At 37.7% G+C, this 19,596-nt stretch overlaps 1 protein-coding gene across 1 annotated transcript; it reads right to left on the reverse strand.

Annotated features, from left to right (window-relative positions):
- Window positions 1–11,284: 11,284 nt before the first annotated feature.
- Window positions 11,285–17,385, reverse strand: LOC141434754 (proton-coupled amino acid transporter-like protein pathetic). The gene is made up of 6 exons (XM_074097190.1): window positions 17,211–17,385; window positions 16,085–16,137; window positions 15,933–15,994; window positions 14,763–14,852; window positions 13,884–14,034; window positions 11,285–12,784 (listed from the first exon to the last, which is right to left on the reverse strand). The coding sequence occupies exons 2-6, from the start codon at window positions 16,085–16,087 to the stop codon at window positions 11,615–11,617; spliced, it is 1,476 nt and encodes a 491-aa protein (XP_073953291.1). The 5' UTR covers window positions 16,088–16,137; window positions 17,211–17,385; the 3' UTR covers window positions 11,285–11,614.
- Between the last annotated feature and the right edge of the window lie 2,211 nt (window positions 17,386–19,596).

Below are 19,596 nucleotides of genomic sequence, written 5' to 3' on the forward strand. Positions count from 1 at the left end.
TTGGACACCCATTTGGCCTAGTCCGAAAGTAAACAAAACTTGTGTTTTAATGCAATGTAACGAGTAACTACTTAAACATACTTAAATAGATAGATACATACTTAAGTATATAATTAAACACCCGAGACTCTATAATTAATAAAAGTTCATATTTTCATAGAATTAACTGCCCCGACCGGGGATTGAACCCAGAACCTTCAGTTTTGTTGTCAGATTTTCTAACCACTGATCCGGTCGTCAAATTAGTAGTAATTAATAGTTAAAATTGATTTAAATTTGAAATTAATAGTAAATAAATAAATAAATAAATATCACGGGACAATTCACACCAATTGACCTAGTCCCAAAGTAAGCTTAGCAAAGCTTGTGTTATGGGTACTAAGCAACGGATAAATATAATTATATAGATAGATACATACTTAAATACATAGTAAACACCCAAGACCCGAGAACAAACATTCGTATTTTTCATACAAATATCTGCCCCGACACGGGAATCGAACCCGGGACCTCAAGCTTCGTAGTCAGGTTCTCTTTACACTAGGCCATCTGGTCGTCTAAATTATTAATTATAAGTTATTAATAAATCAATGCTGCTATTTTATGTCATAGCTTGTATTTCTACTATTTTTGTAATTTTTGTGTGTATCATGTGTTGTGTGTCCAATAAACTTTTTCCATTCATACGGACGATAATACGTTGATGGCTAGACGCAGTTATTTTGCGCGCAGCAGCTAAAATTAGCATATTTTCGCAAGAACCCAAGGTTATTTCGGCTCGTGGATATTAAAAGTCTTTATGGTCTATCCCGTGACTTGAAACCACGGCAACGTAACTTTTTTGCGAATGTACATCTTCCTACATCAGACATGTTGTATGGGCTTGATTCCCTTTGCCTTTTCGTTGAGTAGGAAAAAAAGTTTTCAAATAAGTGTAAGTAAAATACAGTTTTCGCGGTTCGTATTTGTGAAATGGTAATTTGCATAAACAAATGAAAGCCAAAATAAAGTATGAAATACCAAAAAAAACTGAGTGCATCAAAAACTAAAAAGATAAAAACAAATCCAGTTGTCTTGAACTAAGTACCTAATATTAAATATTTACAGCATGATATCTATTTACTCAACGTAGATAAGTTTTTGTGTTTTTTTTATGATTCATCGCTTTAGTTCGCTTTTACCTAGCGAATTTCTTATAATTACCTTTACTTTACTTTTACCTTTACGTGGGAACTATGGCCCAAGCCCTCTTGTTCTGAGAGGAGGCCAGTGCCCAGCAGTGGGACGTATATAGGCTGGGATGGGATGGTACCTTTACTTTACTTTAATGTACGTATAATGTATTTTTCCAGGAGATATTTAATTATATATATTTAGCCCTTCTTTTGGACATCGATGCAGTTGGGTGAAAAGGTTATAATTTTTTTAGCCCTTTACTCTACGAATAAATAATTCTCTAGAAGCGTAACTAAGCCCGAAAAATCATTCCACGGAATACCTACCGCGACGGGCGGGGCTTAAAATACCCACCGCGCGTCGCGCCAGTTCGGCCGTAAAACTTGAGTCGTGCAGTCGCTCCGTGGAAAGTTTCGATCGCGTTTGCTGTTAGTTTGTTTGCGGAAATCCTACAAATGGAATTACAATCGAAGCGTTCATTGCTAGCAGTTACGTTTCTTGAAAATTATTTATTCGTAGCCTTTACTCGTAATTTCGGCTCCGTGTCGTATCCGTCTCGTGAGCCCGTACCGGCTCCCCGGGTATCGCTGCCCGGATACATCTGGTCTCCACACACGTACCATGTGAGGTTGAAATTTAACACTACTAATTGAAGCGCCTTTTCAATGATTTTTGAAAGAAGTTACAGTTATTTAACTTGTATTTAAACCTAACCTAACCAACAAAAAGTTGGAAAACGCCCGACTTTGTTACCTCAAAGTTCAATATCTCAAAAACGGCTGAACCAACCAAAAATAAAAACCGCATTCAAATCGGTCCACCCTTTTAAGAGCTACGGTGCCACAGACAGACAGACAGATACACAGACATACAGGCACACATAGCGGTCAAACTTATAAAAAATGTTTTACTGAGAGAGGGAGAGAGAGAGAGAGAGGTACCATCAGCAAAATGTCTACAACCCTAAAGTTGATAATCGTTTGCATGTCAAAACAATAATGCCAATAGACGTGTCTGTCAACTTGAAAGTTCGACTTTAGCGACATATTCATTTGATAGGAACTTGTTTAAAAATTGATAGACCACTTATTTGGGCCCTATTAGTAAGGCCAAATTATTGCCTAAATTAATAATAATAAAATGAAGCTGACAGAAAAACTGCCAGTATTAAAATGACCTAAGTAGTATCAGTAGTTCTTGTACTATTACATATTCTGTGGTAGTATTGCAACCTCCCTAAAACATTTAATCGGCGTACGCATTCGTAACATTTTTGACTGGGCACAGTTAAAAGGGTTTTTTTTTACTCTCGATTCTGAACAATTCTTCATTCTGTTATTTAATTAACACCAATTGTATAGTGAAATTGTTAACCATTGAAGTATAAATAATCGAAAATATAAAAAAACTGACTTACCTTTACCACAAACATGCTTTGCTTTGTTACATTTATAAATATTACCTAAAATAATATTTAAGTACATTTAAGTAAGCGAACTAAAAGGAACTGTTTAATTTGCTCCAGCAATTTATAACTGACTTCAAAAAAAGTTGTCGGCCTCAGATTTTAGATTTTTTTAGTAAGCAAGCAGCGACGGATTATTTTTATTCGTCGCAAAAACATCTGCCCTAGTTCCCTTCAAATATTAACTTCGCCCAGCAAGCTCTGTGAAATGCAGAATTTTACTATTTCAGGTTATGCTGTGTGAATCTACAATGTCCTGCTGTTGCAAGATGCCGTCAAATTTACATACAAATATTTGTATGCAGACGACGCGTGACTAGGCCAGGGCATTCTGATTGAGCTTACAAATGGGGTTATACAGACAGACACACAGTTTGCGTTGTCGCGAAACAGGAACTAGGGATCGAGTTTTTAAATTATATCTGAGCACTTGCAAAAAAGTTTTGACACGTGAAACCTATAACTTCGGAGACTTCATTTGTTGTATTAAAAGTTCTTCCATAATGTTGTATCATCCCAGCTTAAGTAGGTGTGTTACTCCTTCACGCTAAAAGAGCTGGACGGATTTGGTTGAAATTTGGTATATAGGTAGCTGGACGTCTGGAATAACACATAGGCTACTTTTTATCCCGATATTCCCACGGGACAGGGATAACATATTGAAATTTCAACCGCTGGGTTGAAGGTCTATTCATTTTTGACAGTTGTTTTTGGACACAACCTCAATGAGACCATGATATGTAAGATCCAGGATTTTCAATCGTTACTATCAGATCGAATAGTTAACGCGTGCGACGCCGCCGGTAAACTCTAGTAAGTAATAAAACAATCTCTCAACGCCTTTAGTTATCCTTAGGCAACGACGCCTTACTTCTGGTGGTTGCCTGAATATTCTTAATGGTAACTTATACTCTATTTGTTCTAAGATGATTCAAATGACACATGATGATTATGTAACTTTATTAGGTGGTAACTAGTTTTTTATTTTTTCCAACAGAGATATAATGCTTGAAAAAATGAAATCACATTCAAACTGCTGATTGTTCGACAGATGCGTCTTCTTTACCTATAGTGCAGGGTGTGCACACGGGCGCAGCGGTGTTAGGGGCGCCTATTCCACTTTGTACCTATTCCATTTTGACCGCGCGCTTCCTAGATGGCGCTAAAGTAATAATTGCACACGGGCGCTACATGAGCTAAAGACGCTGCTGTTGTTCGAATATGAAGTCAAATTTGCTAACAAATTGCTAAGTAAGTTACTGCGTAGGCACTGTGTTATATTAACTTACTTTCTTTAATGAACGCCCTTAAACTGTTATTTTAATAGGCCGCAATTGCAAGAGGTGAGGGTTATCGGTAAAAATAAAAGCGGTAAAATAAACAAACTTATTATTAATTTGCAAGATTGTTCGTCAGAGTCGGAAAGTGACACTCCAAAGTGTTGTATAAATTGTATTTTGATTGAAATTCAAATAAGACTTTCAGTTCGATAGCGTAACGTTAACCAACAAATAATGCTATTGGGATGTCCCAATTTTTGACAACATATAATAAATCGTCATTTGGAGAAATAGGCTTTGTGAAGCGTTTTCAGAAATCAGATTCCAAAAATGTGATAAACTGAATTAAATAAACAAAATTTAAGTAATGACCCTCATTTGACCCCTGCAGTGTCTCGTCGCAAAGGCAGTTATAAAGCGGGTCTACACTCTTAAGCAAATTGACAGTTTGAAATGTTGCTGTCCTGCTTATAATAGCAAAGAGTGACAAAGATAGAACTTTAATCACATGATGCGCACCCGGCTTTAAACAGTTGTCATTTATCGTAAAGTCCGAAATGTATACGAGTATTTCCAATGTATTTTTACAAATAAAAACCAAAAACCAATCTTAAATATAAGATTGGTTTTTGGTTTTTAATTTTTAAGGTTTTTTTGGTTTTTAAGGACGTCATATTCAAATATTATTATAACCTATGTCAATTTTAAAGTTAGGTATGACAAATGCAACGATGCCATTGTATTTAAATTTTAAATCCATCCAGCCGTCAGGCTGCAAAGAAGAGCAAAGAAATAGACAAACATACATACAAGCATACGCTCGAAAACATAAGTACCTAGCCCTTCTTCGGCCAGCCGGGTAAAAAACTCATCAGATCTCATAAAAAAATATAATCTAATCTAACCCAACAGAATTCCTAATAATGTCCAAATACCGTAATTAGTCATAAATTAATTACGTAGCTATCATTTCCACCGCTGGGTACCGAAAGTGCCACAAATTTGCATGCATGGATGCGGCAGCCGTAACCATGGTTGCAATGACATTAATGCCCGAATTATAGGATGGCTATAATCCAATCATTGTGCCTGCTGTTGTAGGATAATAGGTCAGAGGTTTGAATGCTGGGTGAGGGTGTTCTTCAGACCAATAATCTTGTTGATTTAAATTATTTAGTTGAAATTGATAAAATATAATTTATTAACACATATTCTATAAACTATACATAAAAAAATGGTGTAGTCGGTCTGTCAGTCGGAGTGTGGTAGGGCAGCACCATCATCAAAGCCAAACAGCTTCGCTGCTGGCTTCCATTTGTGACGGGTGCCTCGAATGCACATGCTAGTCGCTCTAAATATGGAAGTTATTATACGAGCTCTCAGCCAGCCCAAGACGCAAGACAAAGATCGGTCCCAGCGAGATGAAAGTGCTTCCCCGTGGTGTTTCACAAAGGTGGCCAATGCCCAATTTAGTTTAAATAGGGTACATTTCTAAAAATATATAAAATATCTAATTAGCCATGTATTTAAATAATAAAGTTATATAACTAATAGTATGCAATATTAAATAAAGTGCCGTCTAATTAGTCCTTAACCTTATTTATCGAAAAAGATAGGACACTATTTTTTCTTTCGTCAACTGAACAAATATATATCATCATAATCCAGAGGACGTCCACTGCTGAACAAAAGCCTCCCCCTTAGAACGCCACAATAAACTTGCATCCACCGGTTACCCGCAATTCTCACGATATCGTCAGTCCACCTAGTGGGAGGCCTGCCAACGCTTCGTCTTCCGGTTCGCGGTCGCCACTCGAGGACTCATCTCCGCCGACAATTATCAGAATCTGACCTTCGAGCGATGTGCCCCGCCCATTGCCACAAACAAAAATACGATATGAAGTAAAATTAATTTTATTTATATTCCTAAATTTACAATTCTAAATTAATTAATTGATGTACAAGTCTGAAACAATTATAATTATAATGAAGAATAATAATAATAAATCGACTAACACTAGATTGTAAGACTAAAACCTACTAAAAAAAAATATGGACTTTTGAAATTAAGTCTTTTTTTATAAGAATACTTAAAGAATAAACCCGTTAAATACTTACTCATTATTATTACTTACTACGGTGATACTGTAGTCTATGGGTGGCGGTTTAGAAGTGATAAGATAACAAACAAACAAACAGATTTCTAAACTTTCGCATTTGTAATATTAGTGGAACACACGTAGGTAACAAACCGGTTTAAGGTCAGAATAGACGCACATCTTAAGAGTATCCCTTAGAGAGATCTCTTCTAGTTAACCTTCATCAATTCATCATTTTATAACATGCAAAGTCTCGCAATTCAATTCCAGATGAAACCGAACGATTGCCGGACGAACGACACCGGGACGAAAGCCCCGATCGGACGGAGTGCATATCCCTGTCCGATTGGGCAAAAAGTAAGCGTAGATTTAAGCTCGGTGATCCGGCAGTTTTTTCTTAACCGATCTGAAATAGGAGGCTCTCTTTTCGTCTGTTTGTTGTAATGTAATACACTGGGACTCTCTTGTTTGCATTTGTGTGCTCAACATGATCGGCTTTGATGTATATTTATAGGGTAAACCCTCCAGTGAATGAACCCCCCCCAGTGAATGAACAAAATCACGTTTTTTGCCTAAAATAAGCAATATAGCCATTTCTACCAACTGTCGTATTTTTTTTCTTACCGGCAACTCGATTTCCTATGCAATGGCATTGCCTGCGGCTTCGTCCGCGTGGAATTCGGTTATCGCGCGCTGTTCCCTCGGTTGTTAGTAACCCTGACTACGAAGCTAGGCGGTTGGGGATTCGATCCCCGTAACAGTTTGCAGGTGGTAGGACCTTGTGCAAGGTCCGCCCAGATTGCTACCACCATCTTGCTCGCTAATCCTGCCGTGAAGCAGCAGTGCTTGCACTGTTGTGTTTCGGCGTGGAGAGTAAGACAGCCGGTGATTCACTCGCACTTTAGGTATCCCATATTAGGCCTCTAGGTTGGCAACGCATCTGCAATACCCCTGGTGTTGCAGATTTTTATGGGCGGTGGTGATCTCTTACCATCAGTAGACTAACTTGCACGTTTGCCAACCAGTCGAATAAAAAAAAGGCAAATATTAGTACCTATTTTTTTATTCGACTGGATGGCATGGCAAACGAGCAAGTGGGCCTCCTGATGGTAAGAGATCACCACCGCCCATAAAAATCTGCAACACCAGGGGTATTGCAGATGCGTTGCCAACCTAAAGGCCTAATATGGGATACCTAAAGTGCGAGTTATTTCACCGGCTGTCTTGCTCTCCACGCCGAAACACAACAGTGCAAGCACTGCTGCTTCACGGCAGGATTAACGAGCTATGATAAATACGAATGTTTGTCCTTGAGTAGATATACATATTTCTCTATATGTGTATTTCGTTGTCTAACATACAAGCTTAGCTTAGTCTGGGTAGGTCAACTATTGTAATTTTTCCCAAGATATTATTATTATTATTACTTGGCCGGTTTATTTTTCACGGGGACAAAGCCTCCCTTATATTTAGCGAAACACAAGAGCGTCATTATTGTAACAAAGACGCTATTCATTATACCCACTGATTCAAACCCATTCACTGATTTCACATCTGTTTTGGCTATTAACATTGCCAGTTCAATAATTTCCATTCACCTTTCAAGGGTGAACACCTCTGAGGGTTAGCAGGAATCATCCCTTTGAGGCATTAACTTACTTTGAACTAGGTACTCTGTTAAGGACATCAATACGGTATACAGGGTGTTTGGCAGTAGGATGTAGGAGTTGTAAAGGCTGCTATTTAAGTTCATTCTGATAATTTTTGACCACATTTAGTATTATGCTAAGTTTTACGGTTTTTGAGATATTGTCATATATCGCCTTCATCTATGCAAATTAATGAAATCTGCGATAGGATTTCTAGGAATTCAGATAGGAATTTAGTAAAATATAGGAATTTCAATTCACTGCCTTATCTAATAGTTTACACGTGCGAAGCCGTGGGTGTAGTCTAGTTCACCATATATCTCACGGTAAACTTCATCCCATCATCGTCATCATCATATCAGCCATAGGACGTCCATTGTTGTACATAGGCCTCCCCCATAGACCTCCAGTTGGATCGGTTGGAAGCGGCTTACATCCACCGTGAACCCGCGACTTTAACCAGGGCATTCGTCCATCTCGTTGGCAGATGTCCTACGCTGCGCTTGCTGACTTCATGTGTACTGTGGAGACTGTAACTTGGTATAAGAGCTCAGGTAAAGGGGATCTACACGCGTGACTTTAAACTCAGTTCAAATACAAATTATAATTCCTCTGTACTTTGCTTTATGTTATTGTAGTTATATAGTAGATTGTACAACAAGAGCATAAAACGAGCCATTTTACCCAAGACGTTCATATAGCCACCCGAGCCGGTACGGTGAGGGTGGATAGACACGTCGAGGGGAAAATGGATTGAATGCTCGAGTTTTACACTCTGCTTTTCACTTCGATGGCGGGGAAATGAAATAGCAACAGTGAAAACAATAATTGTTCACTCACTACGTAAATTTTATTTTCATGCATTACTATATAATTATATTTTTTTAGTTTAAGGGGCTGTTTCACCATCCATTGATTAGTGTTAGCTGACGGTTAAATGTGATGCCGTCTCCGTCTATTCGAACAAAACAAATAGAGACGGCATTACACCTAACCGCCAGTTAACACTAAACAATGGATGGTGAAACAGCCCCTTAGTGATATAATATTTTGATTGATTTTTAGTTTTATATAAATTAAAAATGTATTTAAAAAATATAAAGAAACTTCTTTATTTGTGGCTGTTGACACCTAATTACCTTGGTCTTAGACGAAGATTTTATTTTATGCACTAGAGCATAAAAAGTCATTTTATGTCGCCTAGATCCAGCAAAAACACCAACTTTACGAGCATAAGAAGTGAAAAATATATTTTTACACAGATGGGTTCAGCCGCTCAGGCTGTCGGGAGCAATCTGTGCTCCGGCATACCGCTGTCAATCGTCTTTTAAAATCAAATTCTAGAATCATACAATACAAAAATACTATCATTATACATAATAAAGTCAATCTAGCGTGCCAGCGGTATACAGCCTCAAAGTCAAAGTCAAAGTCAAAGTCAAAATATCTTTATTCAATTTAGGCTATAACAAGCACTTATGAATGTCAAAAAAAATCTACCACCGGTTCGGAAAAACCTCTGCTGAGAATCCGGCAAGAAACTCAACGAGGTATATATATTTTTTTTAAAACAGATTTACAATATTATTAAATGATATGTATACATCACAAGTATTTAACACAACTTTATTTTTAACACAGTAGGTTCGCTATTTGAAGGGATCGCTAATGCGGATCGGAATTATTTCCAAATATCCCTGTCCATGATTAATTTATAATACGCCTTTGATATTAATGTGTTCTTGACAATAGATCTGAATTTTGTATCCGTTTCATTTATAATATTTTTTTGAATTTTATTATAAAAACGTATTCAATTTCCCAGAAAAGACTTTTTGGTTTTAGCCAGTCTGTAAGATGGAACTTTAAGCTTCCCTGTGTTTCTAGTAGCCTTTGGCTTATCGACGTTAGCCTAGTTCCTACAGTACCTAATTTGACAAACACATACGAGTAAATTCCAAAAACTTTGATGTACAATCTAAATGTAATTAAAACTTTACTGCTTGCTACATTCCTGAAACTCAGCACGATACATTTGTATACAGCACTATACAAATGACTTTTAACAAGACATTTTACTCGTATTTCTCGTGAAATTGTATGGCTGCTGGAAGTCGGTCGAGGGCCACTTCGCGTGGCGCGACATCGAAACTCCGACTAGAATGTTTTAAAATAATTTATTTACCAGTGTAAAACGATTCAATTTATATGTATCATAGTTTCGCCATGTCTGTCTGTCAGTCCGTCCGCGGCTTTGCTCAGAGAGGTAGATTTTTTTTTTAAATTGTGGTTCCACCTCTAGACGCTATGCCTAGACGTAAAAGTTGGGGTGATTTTGTTTTTCTCATCCAACCCTATAGTAGGTATTTCAAAATATACCTTGGATAGGCATGCTTGGATTAAGAGGATTTTTCGATTCAGTGATCTGCTTGCGAAATATTCAACTCTAAAGTGCATTTTTTTATTAAAATCGAGCGTTCCCCCCTCTCTAAAACCTAAACTATATTGAATTGAAAAATTTGGAAAAAATCATGATGGTATTTTTATTAGCCTGTGGTAGATAATATGTCCCACTCTATTATGAAAAGGTTCCACCGTGGTACGTGAATCAGTTTCCTCTACTATATGTGCATTATTTGCACTAGATAATGAAGCAGGCCCTACCTGACCTAGTGAACTGATAAGCGGTATTTTCGCTCGACGCAGCGATATCTACCAGCATCGTCTGTCATTTCACAGAAATTCGATGCTTCAGCACTTGACCGACTTGAAGATTTCGCAATAAAATATACTATAAGCATTTAATGTTCTCATAAGGTATGAATAGCACGAGTATGATTCACTAGCCGATGGCCGCGGCTTCGTCTGTGGCGATTAAGTTTATAAAAAAAAAAGTTCCGCGCTGCCACAAATACTAGTCTATAGAGACTAGATTTTACCCGCGGCTTCTGACGTCTAAACTATGACATCTGATAGTAGTGTTGAAAAAAAAATGATTTTTTAAACAAACGAGCAGACGTTTCACCTGATGTTAAGTGATTACCGTCGCCCATAGACATTCGCAGCACCGTCAGGACTGCAGATGCGTTGCCCGCCTTGCAAGAAATGGTATACTCGCTTTTTTAAGGTAGCCATATCGTAGTGAGTTGGAAAAACCTCGGCTGTCAAAATGTTCCAAAAATGATGCTGATTAAAATTGCGGAATTATACTAAATTCCCACAGAAATTTTCAAAAATGACACCTGGGTCAAATTTCATGTATCTAATCCTAGCGTTTGAGATTTTGAGGCTTTATCCCGATCCCGCGGGATTATCGGGCTAAAAAGTAACCTATGTGTTATTCTAGAGGACCAGCAGGGACCAGCTATCTAAATACCAGATTTTATCTGAATCCACCCAGCTATTTTAGTATGAAGGAGTGACAAACACACACACATACTAGTACCTCCAGTTGTTGCATTTATAATGTCAATAGGATAATGAATGACGTTGGTCTACTAGTACAGAAAACCGACTTGTAAAAGGACACTTTGTGATCTACTTACAAAATAAACGATTTGATTTTTGGTTTTGGTCTGGGTGATTAAATTATATATTAAATGAAAACCATTTAAAAACACGTAAAAAATTTATTGTCTACGACTTAAATTATTATTGCTCTTCAGTTTACTTTGAGACATACACTCTTGAGATTCAGCGATTGAGCTCTCGGCTTCATCATCATCATTTAAAAATTCTAATGATATGCAATATTTCAGCCTCCAGTTCAAACCCACGACCAGTACTCAGTCCAATACCAAGTACCATCAGTTAAGATAGGGCCTAACCACTCTGACTCAATAAAGTCCCCATCAGAAATCTGCTGCTGATCGCAGCTGTACAGTGTACAAACTCTTTTAAAAATCTAAAGATACCCTGAACAAAATACTTTCTTCAGTCATCTTGTTATATTGACAGATTAAAATAACTTTGGAGAATCTGAATGATAGCAGAATAAGTACCAAAAATGAGGAATAAACTTCCAACTATCAAGATAAAAGCGTTCTTGTAAAGCCTCCAGTTGTACCGTCCGAAACCTATGTCCCAGTACGTGATGACCTCGATGATGACAGGTCCAAGAATTCCAAGCACCGAGAAACCAAGTGCACCTAGAAGTTCCACTAAAGGACCGATTTTCGGCAAAGCAATGGCGACCGAGACGCATGCGATCACCAAAAGCGCCCTAATAATGTATTCAGCTAAAAGTGGTTTACTAGGAAAATATTTTTTGACCCTCGTCCAAAACATGTCACGACACACGTAAAATTGAAGGCTGAATGTAAAAAGAACAGTCGATCCAATAAGCACTTTAACAACTTGAGCTGCTATATGATCGACTGGCAAATTTGTTGTTATAACTGTATGAACAGCACTTCCATATTTCATGTAACCTAAAACGCCGAAGAGGAGGTAGACGAAAGTGATGCTGAACATCCCTCGATTGAGCACACCGCAGGTACCCAAGAGGTTTCGGGGCGTCTTCATACTGTTTTCTAAAGGCATTATTACTCCGATATTTCCCATTGCGAATATGGTCATGCTAAAGAATTGAGGGGTTGTCACTGATATGGGTTCAAAAAGGGATAGATTGCTCATAGGCTCCGGGTTCTGGACAAGAAAATACCCGGTTATCCCTATAACTGTAGCCATAAAAACGTTGGCAACCGAAGAAATCGGTGCTAGGTATTTCAAATCTGGTACCCATACGAAGAGAATTATTGGTATCATGAGGCAGCTCATGATGATCCTCTGTAGAGATTCTTCGGGAGGCAAGGCGAGCTCAGCAGCTACCGTTTCGTTGATTAAAGGAGGCCCTCCAGAACTGTTGGCAATTACTAAGGAGTCGTGTTTCATGAAATAATTGACGACTTGGCCGTAATTTGTTGCGATGAGTAAGTTATCAGTCGAGCAAGCGCCAAAGCATACAGAGAACAGCCATATTAGCACGAAATATCGTGCAAACTTTGAAAATTTCCTACACCATTTGGGTCCTGTTGCAAACGCGGCTTCTGTTACATCGGCATAGTCCATTTTCGTTTTGTGCGTTCTATTGTATAGCACATGGGCGCAATCAATCTGAAAACAATAAAAATACTAATCAGCACGTTCCTAACGATGTTGGTCGAAGTTCGATACCATTTGAGAAATCAATTTAGCATTTGTTATAAGCGTTTAGCATCAATTGATGGGTGTACTACGTTTTAAACATAGCAACACAAATTGCTATAATTACTGGTATGGAGATAGCCCGTGGCACTTAACGTTGCCCGACATGATCGTGAGCCGGTACAATTAGTTAATAAAATTCTTTTCATTGTTCAGCCGGTATGTAGCTATTTATACGATTGTTAAGCGACAGATATGATACATCTTTTTTCTTGCGGAATTCCCTGCCTTCGTATGTATTTCTTGAACGCTACACTCTAAATTTTCAAATCTAAGGTGAATTGGTGCTGGGTACGCCGTTCAACTTCATCAGGCACACAGAACGTATAATAAGAGGATTAAAAATGTTATGAGAGTTAAAAGTGTGAAATTTATGTACGTGCAGTCATTAGCACCAATATCTGACACAACAAGCGTGCATAAATATCAGATACGGTTCTATTTCTAGGGCCGGAAGAACGTGTCAGATATTTTGTACGTTTCGCTGTGGCAGATATTAATGCTGGTGACTGTGCATATCGCTAAAAAGACATTTAATTTCCTCACTAAGTTTATAACAAATTGCTCAAGTATTAAGTACATAGATTATTGTTCAAAAAACCGTGTGATCAATAGCAAGAGAAACTGCGGTTTTGCAAGACCATTTCTTGAGACTTCTCATCAAACTGGAACATAGGTATCGTGTCTTATGGTGGTTGCGATGGATGGTACCACAAGCCACTACTGACGTAAGCAGGAAATTATTTCGTTTAGTTGGTCGGCTTCCCTAATGGTCCAGTTGGAAGGACACCTCTGGCGCGTAAAACCACACGAGAAGCAGTTTCAGCAGAAAATCCTTTTACTTTATTTTTCTGAACAAGTGCAATGCTATTGAAAACATAACATTTCTATTCCTAGTATTATATTTTCTGTATTCAGGCGTGATTACAGACTAACGCAAGCTTATTTTGCAAACAAAAACATAACCCTCCTTCGAGCACTGGGGTAAAAAGTGGACTATTCAACTTACCAAAATATAAGAGGTGTGAGTGCACACAGCTGCTACGAAGAACCCTCCTAGTATCCCCCCAACAATCCCAACACTCCTAAACGCGTAGGGCATTGTCATAATACCACTGCCTAGTGTAGATTTCAATAAGTGTATCAGCGTTTGGCAGTCACTAGAAATAATAAAAAAGATTATTAGAAGTCAATCGCATCAATCAAAGAACAATGAGTGCCTGTACTTTATCGACGCAGAGATTACTTCAGAACGCTTGTTCCATCAATTTCAAGGTCTGGCTATATTTATGATTTTAACTGACTATGTTTTTCATCATATAACTGTGTGATCGATCCATCATCATCAGCTGGAAGACGTCCGATGTCGAACAAAGACCTCCCAATTGTGAACACAGTGAACAACAACTTCTTTTTCCCCCAAAGGTTACCCCAAGATCCATCTCAACAGATAAACGTTGGGGGATGAAAAGTCCTGGAGTGGCGACTGGCGACCACAAACCGTAAGACAAAGCTTTCGCAGGCCTCCCACTAGGTAGACTGCCGAAATCGCGAGAGTTACGAGCAACCGGTAGATGCAAGTGGCGAGTAATGATTTTTTTTGTCCATTGTGGCATTCTAAAGGGGGGGCTATGTTCAGCAGTGGACGTCTTACAGCTGATGATGATGATGATGATGATCTTTACTGAATACTTCAATTCGTAACCAGGCAAAAAATATGTATTATACTCCAAATTATTGCTTGATTGCTGAGTGGGGACCTGTTTAGCGTCATGTATGTCTTTATTTGTTCTATGTTTGTTCCTATGTTTGTTTTTTATGGCGTTAAATAAATGTATTTTCTTTCTTTCTTTCAAATTAAGAAGTCCAAAAGACGTATCTTACTTACCTGGTTGCATTTTCTGTGTCCCTTTCCTTGAATGGGTCAAACTCTTTAGAATCTGTCAAGGGTGCGCCTTCGATATCTTGGACTTTTATTCTGTAACAAAAATTGAAATATTTAAAAATGTTAGTCCTTTTATCTTTTCAGTATAGTTTCTTCTCTTGTTTCTGATGTTCTGTCTAATATTCAAAGGTTAACTGGCATATATCTCTTTAAGGAATAGTTCGCCTTTGTCATCGTTATTCACATGTTATCTGTTCATTTCCTGTGTTTTATGTACAGTCACCAGCATTAATATCTGCCACAGCGGATCGTGCAAAATATCTGACACGTCCTACCGGCCCTAGGAATAGAGTCGTATCAGATATTTCACGCTTTGCTGTGTCAGATATTATTGCTAGTGACTGCATAATAAAGACAATACAATACATATTTTTTTCTTTTTGTAAATACAGCATATTTTATGAGGGTGCCAATAACTGCTTATTAAATTAATAATGTTAAAGGAAGCTCCGTTTGCAACCCTATAAATTATTTCAGCTGTAATATCCGTGTGTTCATCTGCCTTTTTAGGGCTTTATCTTTAAAACTGAAAAAATTGGATAGTCTAAATCTTTACAAATGGTTTATTTATTATTATGGCTGCCATAGCAATGAATAATAATAAACGAAAACAAAATAGAGTGATTCTGTTCAATTAGCTAGTGTCTATTTTCCAAATATTTTTATGTGTATCGAATATGTGTAAATAAATGTCTCTCTCTCTCTCTCTCTCTCTCTCTCTCTCTCTCTCTCTCTCTCTCTCTCAAATATATAAAACCTAGGATTCTTCGAGACTATAGTGAATAGGCTGTTCAGTTACTGAACCAGTCTGTTACAACACCTTTGGGCTCATTTGGACTTTTCATCAGGTGAAATAGGGGTCAATCTGTCAAGTGTCAGTTCTATGTAAAAAAAACGTAAAAAAAAATACTGAATTGAGTAGTTGCTCAGTTCGGTTTACTTCATTGCTGAATTGAGTCCTTACTCAGCTCAGTTTACTTCATTGCTGAATTGAGTACTTACTCAGATTGGTTTACTTCATTACTGAATATCAGACCATGCAGTTACTCAGATCAGTTCACTTTCAGCTCACTTTATTTTTCAGTTTACTTTATTACTTAATTGAGTACTTACTCAGATCCGTTTACATCTTGACTTAAGAGACTAAATACTTCAGGCGGTTTCTTTCCTTCGACCTAAAACGAAAAAAAAACTTACTTAGTAAAACAACATCTGTATATTTACATACATGTTGTAGAGAATACAAATTAAAATTTCATGCTTACCATTTTCCTGTTTGGTAACTGCTATTTACTAGTTGTATTTTATTCAGGTTTTCCTGCAAATACAAATAAATTGTCAATGAAATATCTACATATTACAAGTAGGTGAGCGTGTCACTCTGATGCCTACGTTTGTGTATAAGTATTGATATATTTATGCTTGTTTAGGTATTCCGTAGCTTAGTCATTCAACTCGTATATAATCATCATCACCATCATCGGGTACGAATGTTTTAAAATAGATAGACAAAAACTTTAAGCACCACAAAACATACATGACCTAAAATAACAATTATTAATTAAAAAAGTAAAAATAAATGTAACTGAAACCGTGTGTAAACCTGTGTTTATATGTGTGTGCGCTTGTTCGTTACTGTTCGCACTAAAAAACTAAACTGGTTTTAATGATATTTATATCCCAATTCAATTTTATTTTAATGTCAACATTCCCACAGGATCATCAGATGAAAAATCCCGGAATTTCAACTAGTAAGTCTAAAGATATAAAGTTTTGCAGCAGTATAGTAAAATATTATTAGGTACAAGACAAGTGACGTCAGAGATACGTATACATTTTATTACCTTATCCTTCTATGTATGTATGTAAACTCTTTATTGTATAAAAATAAATAAACATAAACAAAACTGTGTCAACTTTTACTTGAATTTGTTTAAAAATGTCAGGTCAGCCAGATATAGCTGAACCGATTTAGATGAAATTTGGCATATATAATTATATATAGTATATAGCTTTTAAACTTAACTGCCAAGAACATAGGATGGTTTAACCAGAAAATTGCAGACATGAAATTTTGTAGTACTTAAGTAAATAAATGTCATAGGACATTATTGACACCAATTGACCTAGTCCCAAACTAAGCAAAGCTTGTAAGTACATACATGAGAACAGAGCTTGTACAGAGATCTACGAAAAAAAAATTTTTTTTTAGACTGAGATGATGATGATGACTATTTTTATTATTAATGTGACACGCTAAAGACGACTCTCGTGCGTGTTTTGTATCTCTACGAAACATTTGCAAGTTTGCAACAAAAAAAATCATTACTGCTCTATAAATTTCACAGTCGCAATCCTAACCTCGAAAGTGTGTCAGCTTTAAATTGTTACCTGATATCCGTTGAGGAACAACGCCAAAATGAATGTATATCACAATTCTGTTCACAACAGTCCCATTCAATCACAATTATCACATACGTTTCACTCGCACTTCATAAAAACAATATACGCGAGAACGGCGCAAAAAACGTGCGCCTCCGCCGCTGGTTGTACATTGATTGATGCTGAAAAGTAGTGCCGCTACGTTTAAATGTTCGTCCTCGGCTGACGTAACTATTACTGTTGTATACAGAATACACCACGTGCGGGGTATACCGGAGGATACAAATATAATAATATAAGCAGGAAAATACAGTGGTCTCGGTGCCGAATATGATTTTGTACCTTTCGGCGTCGAGACCCTTGGTCCGTGGGGCCCTGGCGCGCTGAGTCTTTTCAAAGATCTATCAAAGAGACTCAGAGATACCACAGGAGACCGAAGTGCTGGCAGTTTCCTCGCTAAACGCATCAGTCTTGCGATCCAGCGGGGAAATGCTGCCAGCATCTTTGGTACCATGCCGCAGGGTCCATTTTTAGATTTATTATAGTTTTGGTTTATTTAATTTTATTGTACCTAATATACCTTTTTTATAGTTGGACCTGTATTGTTCTGGAAATAAAGTCATTACTTGGATTTATACAGTCATATACCAGAACCTTTGTGCCACTAATGTGATGTTGACATTCCGTATATTTGCCAAAGAAATCATAGCAAAATTCATTATGAAAAGGTTCCAGCCTGGTACTTAATTAAGTTTCCTCAACTGGACCTGTATTTATTTCCCAAAGGAATAATAATTACCATATTTTCCTGTACAAATTATTGTCGCTGTTATTATAAATAAATACACTAGTCAAAAGAAATAAGGGTCTCTTAAGTCTCATCTGTAAGATGAAAACAAAATGTACCTTTACCTTCTTACGTTTTTATCTGAGTAAATTTAATTGAATGAAAAGTATTTGAATTGCGTTACGTTGAATTAATTAAACCATTTTAGATAAGGTATGTTATAAAGAATGTATATATTATTATAGCTATTTTCGTTTTATTTACATTTTATTATATTTAGTGAAGCAGAAGATCGTGAGTTCAAACCCGGGCGCGCAACTCTGAAAAAAAAAAAAAAAAAAAAAGGCCTGAGGCCAGCAGTGGGACGTTATACGCCGGGATGGCTGTTTTGATCCGCTTTCGACCTGCGCGAAGTGATAAAACTAATTGGCGTCTGTGAATGCGACATTTAAAATTATTCTAGTACAGCATGCTCAATTAATCCGTGCGCGTAAAAACTTCAGTACAATGACCTTGGGACAAATTATTGGAACGCGATACAAACGCTGCGCCGGCGCAAGCAAACGTAGTTCTATTTTCGTTTGAGCGAGTTGTGTCAAAACGGCGTCGAACAGAATGCACGTGTGTCGTCAAATACTGAGGAGCTGCTACGAAAATCGAAGTTCGTATCGTACCGTCCCTCTCACTCTCGTATTAAATAATATAAGCGTCAGCGGGACGGTAAGATACGAAGTTCGAATTTCCCACCACGGCCTGCAGGGCTACTACGAAACTCGAAACTCGAAGTTCGTGTCGTGCGGTCCCTCTGACACTTATACTATTTAATACCAGAGCGAGAGGGACGGTACGATCCGAACTACGAGTTTCGAGTTTCATAGTATCCCTGCTGGTGATATCGAGTTCATCGATTCTGTGTTGCCATCCGCAGATTTCAGCAAAAAAAAACCAGTGAGCGTTCGAGGAAACTCGATAGTCAAGCGTGTAGAAATCGGTTTTCTATCATCTGCCCGAATTTCAGCAAATATATCCATAATTTCGGCCCGATTCATCCCCGCCTATATGCTATGCATCCCACGGCAATTCTGAAAATACTATTTCAGGTGAAAATTATGGAAAATGCATACCTACATTATTTACTGATATTCTGGCAGACGATAGAAAACCGATCGACCGAACGGATGGGTAGTGAACCATGGGAATACTAAAATTTGCATGACGAATACAAGCGGATAATGCATGCACACACACACACACACACACACACACACACACACACACACACACACACACACACACACACACACACACACACACACACACACACATACACATACACACACACGCACGCACGCGCACGCACGCACGCACGCACAGTGTACTTAATCTGGCGAATTGTGCGGTGCGTCCATAGAGCTAACGAAATGCAAGTGATCGCTCTAACGCCGCAACGTAATATATGTTTAATCTAGGTTGTACATGACCTCCAAATATTTACAAAATAAATATTTACATAGTCCAGTACGTCAGTCAAGCCAGCTGTTCAGACCAGCATTGTTACTACGTGTGCATGTAAGTAATTAGCAGAAAGAAGGCAAAAAAGAGAATTCG

This window comes from Choristoneura fumiferana, chromosome 14 (assembly GCF_025370935.1).
Source record: "Choristoneura fumiferana chromosome 14, NRCan_CFum_1, whole genome shotgun sequence".
Classification (NCBI taxonomy): domain Eukaryota; kingdom Metazoa; phylum Arthropoda; class Insecta; order Lepidoptera; family Tortricidae; genus Choristoneura; species Choristoneura fumiferana.

Coding starts and splice junctions, on each gene's coding strand:
- LOC141434754 (XM_074097190.1), bottom strand. Junction 14,853..15,932: donor CAAGATGTAAACGGATCTGA/GTAAGTACTCAA, acceptor TTTTTGTTACAG/AATAAAAGTCCAAGATATCG. Junction 14,035..14,762: donor GACACAGAAAATGCAACCAG/GTAAGTAAGATA, acceptor TATTATTTCTAG/TGACTGCCAAACGCTGATAC.